The 18,470-nt window shown below is 43.4% G+C and overlaps 1 protein-coding gene across 1 annotated transcript in view; it reads left to right on the forward strand.

Moving 5' to 3' along the window:
* Positions 1–18,470, forward strand: part of SLC38A3 (solute carrier family 38 member 3) — a 103,852-nt gene that overhangs the window by 73,491 nt on the left and 11,891 nt on the right. The window contains exons 6-13 of the mRNA XM_020789244.3: positions 2,776–2,868; positions 3,207–3,288; positions 8,732–8,814; positions 9,629–9,687; positions 12,828–12,998; positions 14,271–14,350; positions 14,940–15,040; positions 15,590–15,714. Of these exons, the coding sequence (XP_020644903.1) occupies positions 2,776–2,868; positions 3,207–3,288; positions 8,732–8,814; positions 9,629–9,687; positions 12,828–12,998; positions 14,271–14,350; positions 14,940–15,040; positions 15,590–15,714 (794 nt within the window). The remainder of the gene's footprint in view (positions 1–2,775; positions 2,869–3,206; positions 3,289–8,731; positions 8,815–9,628; positions 9,688–12,827; positions 12,999–14,270; positions 14,351–14,939; positions 15,041–15,589; positions 15,715–18,470) is intronic.

An 18,470-nucleotide genomic window follows, 5' to 3' on the forward strand; every position in this document is an offset into this window, starting at 1 on the left:
CAGCCTTGTCGTACTCCTTTCCCAATTTTGAACCAATCAGTTGTTCCATATCTGTTGCTTCCTGTCCCACATATAGATTTCTCAGGAGAAAGATAAGGTGGTCAGGCACTTCCATTTCTTTAAGAACATGCCATAGTTTGCTGTGGTCCACACAGTCAAAGGCTTTTGCGTAGTCAATGAAGCAGAAGTAGATGTTTTTCTGGAACTCTCTGGCTTTCTCCATAATCCAGTGCATGTTAGCAATTTGGTCTCCTCTGCCCCTTGTTGTTAGCCGTGCTTTCTAAGGCGCACTTGCCTTCACTCTCCAGGATGTCTCGCTTAAGGTCAACAACTGCACTATCTGGGTTCTCCGGGACGTCCAGATCTTTCTGATACAATTCCTCTGTGTATTCTTGCCACCTCTTCTTGATGTCTTCTGCTTCTGTGAGGTCCCTACCATTTTTGTCCTTTATCATGTCCATCTTTGCACAAAATGTTCTTTTAATATCTCCAGTTTTCTTGAACAGATCTCTGGTTTTGCCCTTTCTATTATTTTCCTCTGTTTCTTTGCACTGTTCGTTTAAGAAGACCCTCTAAGACTGCATGGGTTCCATGCTGGAAAACAGATGGGATGTAAACAGACTAAACAGACAAATGAAGTAAATAGAATAAACCTGATTGTTAATCCCAATTAGAGTCAGCACTTATGCAGATCCCACTGATTTACTGGATCTGCTGTAGCTCAAACTGTTGGGCTTAGCCCTAAATTGGTTCCCTTGTTTTTTCCATTGATGGTAGTTGCATTTCTGATCCTCAGTCAATTCCTGAGGTTTTGTGAACACAACAGCCCTTCAAGTCCTCACTGAAACAACAGTTTATGCATGTTACCTGTTTAACCCATTCCCAGAACCAAGAGACAATGTGTGAGGGTTCTGTTTTTTGAATAATGGGTCTCCACAAAAACATCCTTAGACTTAGGTAACTTTGCAACAGGGGAAAGGTTTATTGGAGTATTTAACAAGAATTCTTTATCTATAAAGTTCTCCCATAACTTTTCTCCTGCCGCCAACGGGTCCGACAAGGGTCTTTTTGCATCAACCAAGAATGGATTCATTTCTTCAGGATCCCAGGGACCTAGCCAGCCATGGAGAGGGTCTTCCTTTAGTATCTTGTCATCCTCTCCTTCCAGTAAGGGAATGGGCTCATCCTCACCGGTTCCGTCCCACTTGGCATCTCGGGTTCCGGGGAACAAAGTCCAGGGTCTCGTGTGCCTCCCTCTTCTGTACCTCCTCTACTCTCCATCTCAATATCTCTTGTTTTTTCCCTTTCTACCTTCTCTTTCTCCTCTCTCAGTCGCCTCCTCCACTCACAAGCCTCCGCTTCACCCCAGTAGGATGGACGCATGGGAATCTCTTGTCTCCATCATCTCCATCGGTAGTCCACTTCCTCCCTGGGCATCCGGAGTCTTTCCCACTCTCCTGTCCAGGGATCTTGTGCCCAGATCCATTCCCAACCTGGGGGCAATCCCCTCTCCTCTCTTTTTATCTCTGCCGTCCCCGCCTCAATCTCCACCCTCTTTTTCCTACCCGTTCCCGCCAAATCTTCTTCCGTTTGAACGGCTACCATTAACCCGCAGATTTTGACTTCTAAATCCCAGGTATCGGTACCCCTTTGTTCTTTTGTAACCAGGGATGGAGTGGGCAAGGTCTGTACCTCCCTTTCTGTAATTGGTGGAAGGGACGGCACTTCAGAGAGGGCCTCCTTTCCCTCGCTTCCCTTCTCACACAGTGGAAGTTGCACTTATTTGGATGATGGAGTTGGTTTGGGTTTCCTTGAATTTGATTCCACTGATTATTTAAGCCTCTTTGTTTGACTTGATCTTAACCCAGACAGTATTTATGGTGCTACTAATTTGTACTCTTTTTAAATGTTTTCACTCTCCCTTCACTCAAGCAATGAGTGAAGTGGAAAGAAGAGTGTCTGTGTCAGAAATCCTCACTAAAACAAAAATGTATCCGTTCAGAGAGACAACATAAACAGGGATACAAAATTTCCAACACTACATTGTTTATTTTAGATATTCCTGGAAGATTCCTGATTACATTGGGGCAGGTCATCCCTCTGCCACTGCAGACTGTAACTATCTTACATACTGTCTCTGTGTTGAGTTGCTGTGGCGTTTAGTTGCTGGGGCCAATTTTTCATTTGACAGAGAACCCTCTAGTGACGAGCCTCTTTGTTAGGATGATTCTTTGACAGCAGAGACACAATTGGCTGCCTTACTTGAAACTTTATAGCCATCAGGAGCCCAAGGTGAACTCCATGCTGTGATAAGCCACAGAGTAGGATCTTGTGAAGCTCTTTTAAAGACATAATTTGTCCAGTGTGTTGCTTGTTTTATGGCTGGCTGGGTAGGAACTATTATGATTTTTGGAACCTTATAGGACACCAACAAGTCAGTTAGAAGCGTCGGGAAGAAGATGTTACATGCAGGCTATTCCTGGTACTATGATATTGAGACATTGATCGTATGGTTCTTTCGTACAGAAGATTCTCACAGTGTGATAGAGCAGCAGGGAAATTGTAATAATTCCTTGCTTGAACATCCAGGGTAATGCTGAATTGGTAGATCACAGCTGACAGTTAATTGAGTGTTTTGCAGTGAGTTCTTTGTAATCCGATTAATGTTTGCTTTGTGGTCTAAAATTTTCCCAAGAGCTGTATTTGTCATATAGATGTGAGTCATTTTCTTTGTTCCTCACTTGACCTTTTCTTTTAATTTTTGGTGTCTTGTAGGAATCCGAGCCTATGAACAGTTGGGTTACAGGGCCTTTGGCACGCCAGGGAAGTTGGCAGCTGCAGTTGCCATAACGCTACAGAATATCGGAGGTAAGATAGCCATGGGCATGGCACAGGTGTGGAGATCACGTCCCTCCCTGTGCAAGAAAGCCTGTGTGTATCAAGTATTGTCATACAGCAGCAGTGGGAAACTTCTGTGGTCCTCCTTCCAGATGTGGTTGGACAACAGCTCCCATCCTCCGTTACCATTGACTGTCCCAGCAAGGGCTGATAGGAGTTGTAGTCCAGCACCTGGAAAGCCACACATTTTGCACTATTACTGTTCAAGAAAACATTTTATAGGGAAGAAAGAAGCAGTCCAAGACCGTGCTCCATGGCAACTTTTCCTATGGACCTTATATCCTGATAACATATGTTTCCCTCCTCAGCCATGTCAAGCTACCTGTACATTGTGAAGTCTGAAGTGCCTCTAGTCATCCAGACCTTCCTCAACCTGGAAGAGAAAACAACGTAAGTATCACCACATGGCCTCCTCTCCTCCTCTCTTCCTGCGTCCTTGGCAGCTTCTGCAGCTAAAGGCCGTAAGGCTCATGGGCTCTGTTCAGTCGGGGGCGTGGTGTCACCATGGTAGCTACAATCATGTTTTGCCCCATTGGACCTAACACTGATTTGTTAATGATACACTGTGGAAGTGAATTAATACATTCATTCCAGCAATATTGGGGGAAATTATAAAATTATTGTCTTAAATCTTAATCCCTTAATTAATATCCTGAAATACTGTCTTGAATCAATAAAAATAGGAGGTAGTAGCAAATAAGAGTAATGAGAATCATTAACTACGACTCAGAAACAACAATTTTAGTGTCAATTAAAACATGGAATTTTAAAATTCCTACTCCAGTCCTCTGAAGATGCCGGTCACAGAGACTGGCGAAATGTCAGAAAGAACAACCTTCAGAACATGGCCAGAGAGCCTGAAAAACCCACAGCAACCATTAAAATTGCAAAATTGCGAGTAGACACTGTCTAGGGGGTCGGGGTATAAATCGAATGCATAAAAATAAATAAATACAGTTTAACCAGTTAGGTTAGTGAGATTAAATTTCAATTAGTCATTTTCAAGTTTTGTGTTATAAGGATAGGTTTCTATGTCTCTTTTTCTGATGCTTTATAGGTCGCAGTGGTGGGTGTTGGAAGAACCTACCATTCTGTTTGTTTGCTTCAGACAGTTATTTTAAAATGTACCTGAGCAGCTGCCTTGAGTTAGAATATAACCCTTTAAGATGCAGGGAAGGAAACATCCCAAAGGCTGCTGAGATCCACTACTTCTGTTTCCCTCACTGAACAAATCAGACCTGACCATGAGAGGATACTTAGAGTCGAGTAGTGGTATCAGGAGAGAGCTTCTGAGAAAGACGCCTTGTGGCAGCTGCTCCATCAAGTGGCCCCGGGCAAGTGGTCTGTGACTGCAGGTTGGCTGAGCTGCTGGGCAGCTTGGAATGGCAAGGCAAAGAGGGACAGCCCTGGATGAGCAGGACGATGGGACTAGTGCTGGGAAATGTTCCTTTCTAGGACAAGTCCCCAAATCCCCCCAGCTAGCATGGCATGGCGAGCAGCTGCAAGCTGTAGTCCCAAAATGTAGGTATTCCCCCTCTCCAGGCTCTATACTAAAGTGCATACTGTCACCATGGCCATTCTGGGTGAGCTGGTTCCAGGGCTGAGAGTCCCAAAAGAACTTCCCTAGGCTCAGAATGGGACTGTGGGGCTGATGGGAATATATGCACTGAAGGCCATCTATGTATTCCCCCTCCAGCAACCATCTGTCCCCATATGTATTTTCCGCCACTGCCTTGAGGTGCCCAGTTCCTTCCTCCCTCCCTCCCTCCCTCCCTTGATTCCTTCCTCCCTCCCTCCCTCCCTCCCTTCCTTCCTGCCTTCCTTCCTCCCTCCCTCCCTCCTTTCCTTCCTTCCTGCCTTCCTCCCTCCCTCCCTCCTTTCCTTCCTTCCTTCCTTCCTTCCTTCCTTCCTTCCTTCCTTCCTTCCTTCCTTCCTTCCTTCCTTCCTTCCTTCCTTCCTTCCTTCCTTCCTTCCTTCCTTCCTTCCTTCCTTCCTGCCTGCCTGCCTGCCTGCCTGCCTGCCTGCCTGCCTGCCTCCCTCCCTCCCTCCCTCCCTCCCTCCTTTCCTTCCTTCCTTCCTTCCTGCCTGCCTGCCTCCCTCCCTCCCTCCCTCCCTCCTTTCCTTCCTTCCTTCCTCCCTCCCTCCTTTCCTTCCTTCCTGCCTACCTTCCGGCTCAGCTCTAGTTAACATCTCTCTCTAGTAGCATAGGGATTTGTCTCCTCAGGGCAGCCTGTCACAGGGATTTGACAGCATTAAGCCACTACTATTTTTGATTGACGCCAGCGCTGAATAAACCGTCAGCAAAGGATTAAACCAGAGTGAACTTCCAATCCTCAAAGGATGTATCACTTGCTCCCCAGTCCCTGCTCTGGATGCGTCGCCCAGCTGCCTGCATCTGCTCGCAGCCTAGCTGGGCCGTACAACTCACCTTTCCCTGCACAGCATCTAGCACATCTGCAAGAAAGAAGCTGACCCTCCTGGTTTTGTGCTGAGGGATTAAAACAGCTAATCTCCTTGGATCTTCTGGCTTCCAGCATGGCAGCTCATAGACTGAAGAAGTGGGAGATGTTCCTCCCACACTGCCAACATGGTGGTCCACAAGGGGTGTGCAGTCAATTGCTGAGAAAATTGTGACTCCCAATTCCTCTTGACACTTGGTAAGGGCGAAGCAACCAGAGAAATATAGGATGGAAAGCTGCCTTATGCTGAATTCAGCCCTTGCTCCATCTCGCTTCATATTGTTGACACTTACTGGTAGCATCTCTCTAGGTTTTCAGGTAGGGATTTTTCCAGATGCTGCGGACTGATTCTGGGGACCTTCTGCATGCATAGTTGATGCTTTACCCTCTGAGTTATGTCCATTCCCAGGGGGATCCTTCTTCTTTCTTTCTTTTTTTCCTGTGTGATATACACTCTCTGTAGCTGTTAGGGTGATTTTACGCTGTAGGCAAGAATGAGATAAGCCCTTGTCTAGAACAATAGCTCCCAAAAATGGAGGTCCTACCATTCGGTTTATAGCCTCAGGACTGGGGTATTTGGGAGTAGCATCCTTCAGAGAGCTCAAAGTATATCAAAAACTTTCACCTGAGAATCTAATTCAAACTCATCATACATACCCAGTTCTCTTGGCTGCAGAGACAAAATATGAGGAAGTGTTGGCAGTTTGTGCTGATCTAAATAGGACCTGGTTGAGGATTCCTGTGTTTGGAGGTATCACTCCACAATGGGTTCATCCTTGGTCACACTGCAGTCTTTGTACAATGTCAAGATGGAACCCACTAGTTCCACAGAAGCTCTGGCTTCCAGATGAGCAGAGGTTGTCCATTCTTGCTGACTTTTAACTATAGCCAGATGTAGGCAGGCCAACTGGAAGGACAGACCCTGAAGCTGAGGCTCCAATACTTTGGCCATCTCATGAGAAGAGAAGACTCCCTGGAAAAGACGCTGATGTTAGTAAAATGTGAAGGCAGGAGGAGAAGGGGACGACAGAGGACGAGATGGTTGGACAGTGTCTGCAAAGCTACCAGCATGAATTTCACTCTGGGAGGCAGTGGAAGACGAGAGAGCTTGGCATGCTCTGGTCCATGGGGTCACAAAGAGTCAGACACGACTTAATGATTAAACAACAAAAAAAGGCCCCAACAGCTTCACAGCCTTCAAAGTATGATGGTCAGGTTATGGCACAGAGCAGAACAGTGAACAGTTACTTTTAAAAACCACAACTCCCAGAATCCTGAATTCTTCAGAGTGTGGATTAGCAATTATCTGGAGTGTGATGGCCAGGTGGTAGGTGCAGAGTAGAGCTTTAAAAAGTTGTTTATTAGGATCCTTCTGCCATCATGGCCACTTCCATGCAGACTGAATGGATCCTGGGAATTATAGGTCAGAAAAGTAACTTTTTAGTCTCTGCTTCACAGTAAGTGGCTAGGCAAGATGATTGGATAGTCATTAGTGAATCACTCAAGTATACAGTTGACTGTTAGTTTTATATACCAGTTTCTCAAACTTGTACAGTGCGGGAGGATGTTTACCTTCCTGTGACCAATTACCTAAAATCTGCTGGTGACATTATCATTTTCCCACAGGCATAACATACACAATGAAACTTTGGCAAATATAATTAAAAATGGCCTTCCCAAAAATTGTGTACATCATGCATACTGCTGTATGTACTTATATACAGATGTACCTAACTTGGGAAGCTGTATTATAATTGATACACCCAAATAGCCTTATGACTAATTAATTGTAATAGAGTTTGGGTTAGGCAATACTTTTGTGGGATCACTAAAAAGTTACAAATAAGGTGAGCTTTGTAGTTGCAGAATATATGGGCAAGGCCTAACTATCTACTTAAGTCCTCCCTTGTTTCCTTGACTTTAGCCAGAAAGATATGTGAGATACTGAAACACTAAGGAGAAGTTCCACCTTCAATGAAATAGAGAGAAGAGAAAAGAAAGAGCAGGGTATGTGAGTAGAGGGAGAGAGGTCAGAGACTCAAACTCATCTGCCTCAGAACCAAAACCAAAGCCATCTCATCTTTCCTTTCTCTGTGTTATTCTGACTGTATGATTCCTGGCAAGGCAAACAGCTACAGGGTCCTGCTTTTTACAGGGGAAGAGAAAGGTCCAGGAGGATGAACAGAAGATGGTGAAGCAGGCTGCATCCAGAGCAGAGCGCTTGTTGAATTTCATGCTGTGCACAGTCTGCAGTGTCACCTGAGGGCTTTCTGCAGAGAGCAGTCTTATCCATTTGTGAACCAGGGAAGGTTCTGCTGTCTCAGTTTCTTGCTAAATCTAGACCATGTCAAAGCTTGACACTGGCTTGCAAAACAGTCCTAGTATTCCATCTTCACAATCATTGCTGTCTATACTGCTAATTATTACTTGGCCAGTAAGCATGTGTGTGCACGCGTGGATGTGCATGTGTGCATGCACACGCATATATGTCACCTAGGACAATATTCCATTGTGTTGAATCCATCTACATCTCACTTTTCTGCATGGAGCTAAGAGCTACATATTTATCTCTTGTATTTGTCTAATTTATAGACCACTTTTGCCCCGATAAGGGGACTCAAGGCAGTTCACAGTATTAAAAAGAATAGAATTTAAAACACAATAGATTATGCATTTGAAAACAATTAAGTTATAATATTGATTAAATAAATTGAGTGACAACATTTAGAACTTTTAAAACAAACGTAACTAAAAGAAACAGCATCCAGGGACTTGGTTATCATTGTTATAAGCCTTCCTGACGTGGTGGGTTATGGTCTGGGTTATGGGTATGTGGGTCATAAAGTAATGCAGACATTGTGAATGGCTTTTTGGTGGGGTGGGGGATACCACATTTCCCAGAATCACCCATCCAGCAAGAGCAGTGGTGGAGTGGGCTGACTTTTCTCCCCATTGTTAAACTGGCAGGTAGAAGCTGGGAACCTTTATTCATATTCTCAAATGGTTAGTTGGACATGTGAAAAAGCAAAAGAGTCTGAATTTCAAGTTGGTTGAGTTGAATTTTGAGTGAATTGCCGGGCTTGAGAATCAATTTGTCAGCTTTGAAGAAAACTGATCCACTTGGGTCGAGTATTGAGCTCTCATGTTATGCCTCTGATTTGGATGCCTACTGTATTCCATGCTCTGTTTCTAACTAGTGCTGTAAAATTTTGAAGTGGAAATGTTAGTCACAATTGCCAATTTTTCATTCTGCAGTGAAGTTCAAACTTATGTGACACCTTGTTCAGTGTCAGATACTAAAGAGTTCCAAACCAAGCTTTACCATTTCAGAGTCTTCTGTAAAGGAATATTAACTGTGGTCTGTGTCATTGTAGGGATTGGTATATGAATGGCAACTACCTGGTGATCATGGTCTCTGTCAGCGTCATTCTCCCTTTGGCCCTCATGAAGCAGCTTGGTAAGTCACCCAGTGAAGTCAGTGGGAATGTATGCTGAAAGAGGTTCTCAGTCAGGTGAGAGGGACCCATAGGGTCATCATAGAATTATAGAAAAGTGAAGTTGGCCATCAAGTCCAACCTCCTGGTCAAGGCAGGAATACAATCAAAGCATATCTGCCAGGCGGTTATCTTTTTCTTGAATGCCTCCAGTGTTGGAGCACTCACTAACTCCTGAGATAACTGTTGTACTGCTCTAAAAAAATTTAAATGGTGTTGCAGGATCAAACACATGCCATCACTTGGATTTTATAGTCATATGTATTTGTATGCCAGAGGAATTTGTTTTGTACTGCTGGAGGCTGATGGTTGTTCTTCCTAGCATTATTTTAAAGCACTGCAGAGTTCTTCATTCCTCCCTCAGCGTCGAAATGCTCCTCTGTGTCTCCTTGAGCTTCTGGAGAAGTGAGTGGTGGGGAAACTTTGTTTGGGATCAGAATCAGTGGGGTTTGTCAAGGATAAAACCCCAAGTGTGGTAGCTTCCTTGGACCAAAATATAGTTCTACACTTCCAGGTTCATATTCTTAATCAATACCCTCTTCTAAAGGTCTTAGTTTTCTTTATAATCAGCACAGATTGAGGGGTTAAGAGATGGAGTTAGGGAAATGGGGATTCATGAACCAAACAGTTCACCTTTACTCCATTATGGAAGGTGAAATTCTGTCCCTGGGCTATGGCCAAGGCCAGGGCATCTCATAGCTGAAGAAATAGGAAGAAATATATTCCACAGACTTTTCAAAGCCCCTTTTTGCAACTTTTTGTTTTCACTCTTTCCAGGTTACCTTGGCTATGCCAGTGGTTTTTCACTCAGCTGCATGGTCTTCTTTCTTATTTCGGTGAGTTGTTTAATTTAATAGTGTCTTAATTATTTACTGTACAATACAATGCATGTCTGTTGTGGAGTCAGTCCCATTACGTCTGCTGATGAGTAAGTCTCTCATTCCGTTCAGTGGGGCTTATTCCTAAATAATGCTGAGACTGTTGTTTTAGTTAAAAGCTAATAACATTTCTATCCTACTTTTCCTGTAATGCACAAAATTACATGGATGAAGCTGGAGTGTTTTAGTTCACACTTAAAAGGCTCTTCTCTTCAGTGTGATCTATTTTATCCTGCACTTGAATGGTCCTTCTATTCACATAAGAGATGTTTCTTATCCTGTGAGAAAGATCCAGACCCTATTTCAAATCCCTACAGTTTCTCCCCTTTTCAGTTATGGATGATCCCTTCCCTACGTTTTGTCACTGGCAGGCCGCAGGACCTTTTCCCTTTTTAATTATTGTTAATTTCCTTCCCAATGAATTTATGCTGCATCACACATACCAAAGGGCACCCCTGTGTATCTAGAACTGTACTGTGTCAATTAGGGATTTTTTTTAAAAGTTAGAGAAGATGAAAGTAGAGGAAGATGCTTCTTTGTTGTCACTTTCAATGTCAAACCCCACAGGGTTACCAGCACAGAGAACACAGTTCTGTTTGGGAGCAGATTAACCAACCACACATACTGTTGAAAGGAGCAATCAAGAGCGCTCCCAATCACACCAAATAAACTCCAGGCCTACTGCTATTTCAGAAAGAAAAGAGAAAACTTGCAAGAAGGGCAGGATGGATCACTATTACTTGAGAACACATGTGGTCACCAGACAATCGGGTAGACCAAACTGTACCAAAAGGAAACCAAACAATGAGCTATATGCCCCTCTGATCACCCTCTATGTCTAATAGTCTTCCACAATCTGGGGACCTCCAAATATTTTGAATTGCTTAAAATGGCCGGGTTATTAGCCTTAGCCAGAATTCCTCAATGACATGCATGCATGATTTGGGGATTTAGTTGAAAATCTTTTGAGGAGAAATCTTCACAAAAATGCTCATTTTGGATGGTGTTGCTCAAGATTTAGTTTGAGGTCCTTTCCTTGACCTCTAAAAAAAAACATTTAAAACATTTTTAACCAAAATCCTTGAAGGATATTGCAGGAACGAGGTATGTCTTTTCTAGACTGAAACATTCCTTAGGGAAAAAAAAGAAAGAGAGGTGATAGTGTAGTAATGGTTGGACTGTCATAGGATTGGAGAGTGCTGGGTCCAAAAATATCCCCTTAGGTCATGAAGTTACGCGGGGGGGGGGGGGGGCTTTAACCACTTGCTGTGTCCCTGCCATGCCTGCATCATAGAGGTGTTGCGAAGATTAAATGGGGAGTGGAGTGGAGACTGTCCTGAGGTCTTTGGAGGAAGATTATATAAAAATGGAGTCAACGGAATAAATACGAAAATCCTTGCTGACAGGATTTGCATTTCATTTCTGTGGGTACAAGGCTTTAGAGCATAACGGTTTTTATGAGACACCCCCTCCCTCCCTCTTTTGCTGATTACTCCCAGTTTTCCTTGAACCAGGTACAGCCCAAAATGCCTCTTTTCCTGGGCTAACACCAGTCGTCAGGTCAAAGTGGTTAAAAAGCAAAAAAAAACAAAAACCCAACCTCTGGCCGCTGCTAACTTTGGGTGGCTCAGATTTTGCAAGTCCTGTCGGGCTGTCATCGTGAATAACAAGCAAGCTGCCCCCAGCCATTTGAGCAACAGCCAGAGAGAGACACGTCATTCTCGCTCCTCTTGTTAGCAAGGCTGATCTATTTCTGGGCGAAGATGCCAGCATGTGGGGTGACAAGAGAAGGCTGGGGTCAAGGCCGAGCCCTCAAGGGGAAGTAGTCAGTGCCTGCCATTCAGGCTGGCGGTTCCCTGGGAAGGAGCTGCAAGCTCCCGAGCATGAGCAGAAACACATAGGCATCCCAGTTAACCCAGGACACTTTTTTCCAGGCTGACGTGAGCCTTGAAAACACAGGCGATTCTAAATTTAAAGTGAGCAAACAATCTCACATGGACTGCAGTGTGAACACTGCTTCATTTGAAAACTGCTTCGTATTCATAGCTAAGCAAAACACATCCCATTTCCTTCCCCCACAGACTAACAGTGCCCCAAGGGAATAAAATGAGATGGCGGGGGTGGGGGGAAATAACCCCTTCAAGCCTACAAATATGTAGAGCTGAGGTATCTTGCAGAATACGGAAAGTTCGTTGTGCCTTGCCATTTGTGTGTGATGCTGCCTTGAGTCAATTCTGAGGTAGGGTACTAGAGTTTCTGAGGTATGTGGAGTATTTAAGCAGCAGTTTTACCACTGTCATCCTCAAGTGAGGTTCTGGAGTTGAGCATGGATTTGAACCCAGGTCTCCTGAGTCCTAGTCCAACACTCTGTCCGCATCATTACACTAGCTATCATGTGCTACTTTTGTTCCTTATTATAAGGACTTGTAACCATACAGGGATGTTCTACCATAGCAAAATAGCTGTATGGTGGCCAAAATGTTGGTAGAGCATTTGGCCCTGCAGCTGTTTTTGATTTTAACTTTCAGCATGGCCAGTGGCAAAGGATTATGTGAACTGGCATCCAAAACACCTGGGTGGCTAAAGTTTTCCCCAGCCCTGTTTTTGTACGCCAAGTATGTTAGCACCTCCCTCACCAGGACCACTGTTGTGCCAGTTTTCTGTCAGGGCTTGATGTGCTGACATGTTGTCTTGGATGAGCATGATTTACAAGTGACATTTTAGCATAAGGCCTTTGCTCTTAGGGGACTTAGAGAGGTTTAGTAGACCTTGCCCACCGCCCTTTCAAGCATCTGACAAACTGCTAAGAGCTTTTTATTTCTTCTGATGTTTAGGGTGGGTTAAATATTTGTCTACATGTTTCTCTCCTGAATCATTCCCTCTTGTTCTTTCTTCTCAGTGTTCCTCTTTCCCAGTTTTTTAAAATGCATAATTCATTGTGATTTTAATTCTACTTTTTAAATACTGTGAACCACCTAAATGAATGAATGAATGAATGAATGAATGAATGAATGAATGAATGAATGAATGAATGAATGAATGAATGAATGAATGAATGAATGAATGAATAATGCTGTACTTTCTGGTTCCCATCCCAGGTTATTTATAAAAAGTTCCAGATCCCCTGTCCACTTCCAGACTCAATCAACAAAACTGGCAACTTGACTTATGCATCAGTCAATACAAGCAGCTATCAGAGTGATCCTGCGGTTGTCCAGGCAACTGAAGAAGATGTCTGCTCTTCAAGCTTGTTCACACTCAACTCTCAGGTCAGATAAGTGGGGTTCATGATCCATGCAGCAGGAGCAGTTTGATACATAGATGTGTAGTAATGTAAGTTGCAGATTAGAGCATTAGATGAACTTAGTTGTGTCCAGTTAATCTATATAGCAGGGACAAGAACCTCTAAACCACCCACTCTCGTGTTTTGGATCACAACCCCAGCAATACCTAAAATCTGGTAATTCTCTAAAAACACTTTAGTGGGAGCCAGGTTGTGCACTCCTGCTTTACCATTACCACTGATCCATGTCACCCACAGTGAAATGGTTCTGTGCTTACAGAGAAGGAGTGGGAACACCTAGACCTTAAGAAGGTCATATCTGCTCCTGCATCCTACCATCCCCCAAATTTTCTTCTTACAACCCTTTTTTTTAAAGGGAAGAAGCCTGTAGTGACCCAAACTCAAAAAACCAAATCAAAATATTCTTTAATTAGAATGGGAGGACAGCATATTTTGGTGATTTCCAAGACATGGCAAAGTTGTTCTCCTCCCCCCCCCCCCCAATTTTCTCTGGAGGACAGAGAGAGACATTCTGAGTTGAACAATTATTTTTTAAATTAACTTTGAGGGAGTAGGGGATGGGGAGGTACCTCATTTGGGCCTCCAGGAAAGTTGAAGGTGGTTTATCGGCTGCATTTTGTTCTCCCCTATTACAAAGGAAACAGGCACTGTGCAAATTGTAGGATTGGCATGGCCATAAACGGCTGGATGTCTGCGAAAGAGAGGGAGAGGATTGATAGTAAAAGGAATGGGATTAGAGCAGAGTAGACCGTGGACAAATAGGCTAATATGGGAGAAAAATTAGATTTCTCATTTTAGAGGAACTGAAGGAAAAGAGGACTGACCAGGCAGGGAAGTCATTTGGAACATAAGGAGCAGCACAGATATGGAACAAATGTGGTAGAAAAAGGAGGCCAATAGCAGGTGAATGTGTGTTGATCTGACAGAGCAAGAAAAGAGCTGAAGGATAAGAAATGCTTAGTATTGAAGATGTGGAAAGTACTCCCTAATCAGGCATGTGGAGTCTGGGGGTGAGGTGTTATAAAATCACATGAAGAGACAACCCTGTTTGAGTCAGAGTTGCTTACCTCCACCTCTTCCAATTAACAGTCAGTGTGTGAGAGAGAGTGTGTGTGTTTCAGTCTTTCCAGGTATAAGCAGTTGAGAGGCTAAAAGAGCTTTATGATGGGGTGAAGTCAGCACTTGCCTTAACATCCTCTTTTCTCTCTCCTTTTCTCTCCTTTTCACACCCTTGCAGACAGCCTATACCATCCCCATCATGGCATTTGCTTTTGTGTGCCACCCTGAAGTCCTGCCTATTTATACTGAGCTGAAAGAGTAAGTGTTTGTTTATGGCACTGATCCACTGCTAAAACATGGCACTAAAGTGGAGGCAGAGCAAAGAGAGGAATTGAACTTTTTTTGGGGGGGGGGGAGTGGAGCTCCTTGTAGAGGATGACACACCAACACAGACACACACTGTGTTATGAACTGCATACTTAGTGTCTTAGGGAAATTCTCAAAGGCTTCTCTTTGCAGCATAGACCAGCCATGCTATTTTTAAGACCTAAAATATGTCATTTGAAAGTCCTATTTGGCTCAGTTTAATAAAGGAGCCAATGTATCCTTTGATGAGGCTCTATCTCTTTTTTGATGCTCATATATCAGCTCCTAGTACTTTCCTGATACTTGGTGAGGAATACATCTGGTACCTAGTAGGCAGATGATGTGTGTGTCACCAGAAATACTGTGGCCCTGCACAATTCAGTTTTCCAGGATAAAATCGGACACTTTCCAATCCTATTTCTTTCTCTGTCCTTGGGGGGCGGGGGGACACTTGGATCTTGGCAAGCAAGAGTGGGTACCTTTAACAGATTAGGGATTTTTTTTCCTTCTCACACACATTGTGTCTCTGCTTGTCTTTTAGCCCCTCCAAGAAAAAAATGCAGTGCATCTCAAACATCTCCATCTCCGTCATGTATGTCATGTACTTCCTGGCTGCCCTTTTTGGCTACCTCACTTTCTATGGTAAGTCCCTCCCACAGGGCCCACCCATATGGAGAGGAAGGGTGGGCCCAGGGGGAACGAGGTGTCTTCTCAGACAGAACATTCATTTCCTTGGGGCTTCATAGTTCACTGCTAGGAAGCAGTAGGCAGACCCTGATGCTCTTCTGGTGGCCAAGCCAAATTAATATTTCACGTGCCAGAGGTCCTTCCACATTTTAAAAGCCTTCCCTGTTGTCACCCTGTATAGCTTTTGGATGATGCCATTCCATGCTTTTCACTAGACAACTTCACATTAAGCCCTTTTGAGTGTTTCTAGTGGATACAGCACAATGTTGCAATGTCATCCCACTCCTTTAATTCTGTTATTTCAGTGTCATGCACCATAATTCTATGCATGCTTATTTGAAAACAAAGCCCTCTGTTTGTCGACACAGGATGTGGGTTCCAGTGAAGAAGGAGCTAATATCTATACAGCCCTCTCTTGTAAGGAGTAGTTCTGGGATGTAAACGAAGCTCTTTGTTGAAGATCAGGCTTGACCAGTAATGACATGATTTTCTCTATTTGTACAGGCCAGGTAGAATCAGAGCTGCTACACACCTACAACAGAGTAGACCCATTTGATGTGCTGATCCTGTGTGTGCGGGTAGCCGTCCTGACTGCTGTGACATTGACGGTGCCCATTGTTCTTTTCCCAGTAAGTAATAAAAACAAATATGGAAAGTATATAAAGAGATGAGATACTGTATGTGTAAATGACTCTGTACACTACGTATCAGAAACCAAAAATAAGTCTAAAATCTGAAGTCCAGTTCCCTGGAGTAGATGTCATATTTATCTCTAATTGGTAACTAAAAAGGCAAACAATTGTCAAGATAGCCGAGCATGTTTACTGCTAATATCAGTATCACCGTGTTTTCCTACTCGACCTCTACAACCCTGGCTATAGGTGCAAGCAAGAGAAAGCAGGAGCCAAATTGTATAATGTTGGTAGAAAATCATCAGAGAGAAACAAGGATGAATGTCTCATGAAGGCCATAGCAGAACTGCAATTAAAACATAAAAAGAATGAAAGTATTTAAAACATACTTTGAAATCACACCACAACACACCAAATGTTCCCAATTTTGTCTTGAGTCTGGAAGTTAAACAGGCTCAGACTTATTGAGTACTCGGATGGAGCACCATCAGGAAATACAATGGAGATCAACGTAGGGTTAATGAAAAACTCTTGGATGAAACTCTGGAGAAACACCATGTCAGAATGAATGATTCTGGGTGACACCATGCCAAAGATTTATTTATTTATTTATTTATTTATTTATTTATTTATTTATTTATTTATTTATTTATTTATTTATTTATTTATTTATTTATTTATTTATTTATTTATTTGACTTATATACCACCCCATAGCGCTACAAGCACTCTCCGGGCGGTTTACAATTTAATTATACAGGCTACACATTGCCCCCCCAGCAAGCTGGGTACTCATTTTACCGACCTCGGAAGGATGGAAGGCTGAGTCAACCTTGAGCCGGCTACCTGGGATTTGAACCCCAGGTCGTGAGCACAGTTTTAGCTGCAGTACAGTGTTTTAACCACTGTGCCACGAGGCTCTTGTTCTCCCCTATAACAGTGGTTCTTAACCTTTTTGAAAGAAACGCCCCCTTGAGCCATTGAGGAAGTTATCATCGCCCCCCTCTCCGCGGTGATGAGATCTTATTTATTTATTTATTTATTTATTTATTTATTTATTTATTTATTTATTTATTTATTTATTTATTTATTTATTTATTTATGACACTTAAATCCAATGACCCCTGAAAACAAAATTCAATTCCAAGAAAATGAAATGCCCCCCCAAAAGTAACATTTAATGATTTACAGTAGTTGCAAGTGAATTTAAGACGCAAAAAGAAATATAAAAAGGGCGTAAAACAAACCGCAATGTAGGAACTAAAAATTTCAAGACAAAACTCTGAAACTAAATTAAGATTGGAGGAAAATGTATATTCATGCACACTGTAAAAAGGCTGCAGCCATCTTCACAGGTTTGGCTTGCTCCAGCGCCCACCTACCGCCCCCCTTCTGCTCCAGCGCCCCCACGCCGCCCCTTTTCGTTCTACTGCCCCCCTGAAAAATGAAATCGCCCCCTGGGGGGCATTATCGCCCACGTTAAGAACCACTGCCCTATAAGATCCATCTTAATATAAGGCAGCCTGATATGGGGCTGTCCTGCAAAAACATTCCTGTAAAAGAAAGTAACAGCCATCATCCAGGTAGCCCTACTTGTGAAGTCATCTAATTTAGGCCAGATTTAATTTAAGAAAGTCTAAAATCTGAAGTCCCATTCCTAGAGTGTATGTCATTCTTACCTCTAATAAGTAACTGAAAAGGAAAATAAGTGTCAAGAAAGCCCAGATATAGCTTGGCCAGTCTATGTGGGGCCCATGTAACATGGGCAGGATTTAATTGCAGAAGGCCCACCTGCAATTAAATCTCTTGGTCACTAAGGTATCCAAGAGAGAAGGGTTTGCGTTGAGCAGTTTCCCAGCAGCAACCACAATGCTGGAACAGAGGACATAGGTTACATAAGTGCCACTTCAATCAATGTCTGGGGTTGGTTGGGATGTTGGCTGGGACATGGACAGAAGCAGTCAGAGCCTTGCAAAAAGTAGATGATGTCAGACCAGTATCCATTTATTCATTGCACAGAGATTGTCCTGTTTGCCCAATGTAGGGTACAGAGGGGAACTGCTGGCAAAAATCACATGAGCAGAGGAACAAGTCAGTAAATCACTGATATCATGGGCGACCTCATTGGGGCCCATGATGGTGCTGCCAGAGTAGAAGATGTAGGGACACTCTTGGTATCTGAGTTTGCAGCAGGTTCTTCTTCATGGCCTCTGTGAATCACACCCTGGGTGATCTGCGCCTGCGTGGAGCCTCATCAGAAAGTTCTAGAGCTTCTGCGGTACCAAAAAACACATTAGAATAAGGCCCCCCCTCATATAAATACCTTGGCGCCAAGGCTCCCCTTTCAGTTTCTTTCAACCGCCACATTGAGATCCTCATACTTCTGCTTCTGTGAGTAAAAGAGAAAGAGTTTATTCTTGATTCATTTCTGTTATCAATCTTTTTTTCCTTTTAACTTTTAGATTAAATTCATTATCATTAGAGATTTTTTTCTTTTCTACTTTGCTCGGCCTCCGGCTGCAGCACCACCCCAATCATCTTTTTTTCTCCTTAATTATTTTTTCCTATTCATGGCCCCTTTGGGCCCGTTTAAACACTGCGTGGTCTGTGATAACAAAATACCACTCTTTGACCGCCACGCCAAGTGTCTTTTTTGACACTTTCTCCTGTCAGCATTGTAAGAACTTCAAGCGTGGAGTCCTCCGTTCTCGCTTATCCAGATTAAAACTCCATCTTTGGGAACAATCCAATCAA

This window comes from Pogona vitticeps, chromosome 2 (assembly GCF_051106095.1).
Source record: "Pogona vitticeps strain Pit_001003342236 chromosome 2, PviZW2.1, whole genome shotgun sequence".
NCBI lineage: Eukaryota > Metazoa > Chordata > Lepidosauria > Squamata > Agamidae > Pogona > Pogona vitticeps.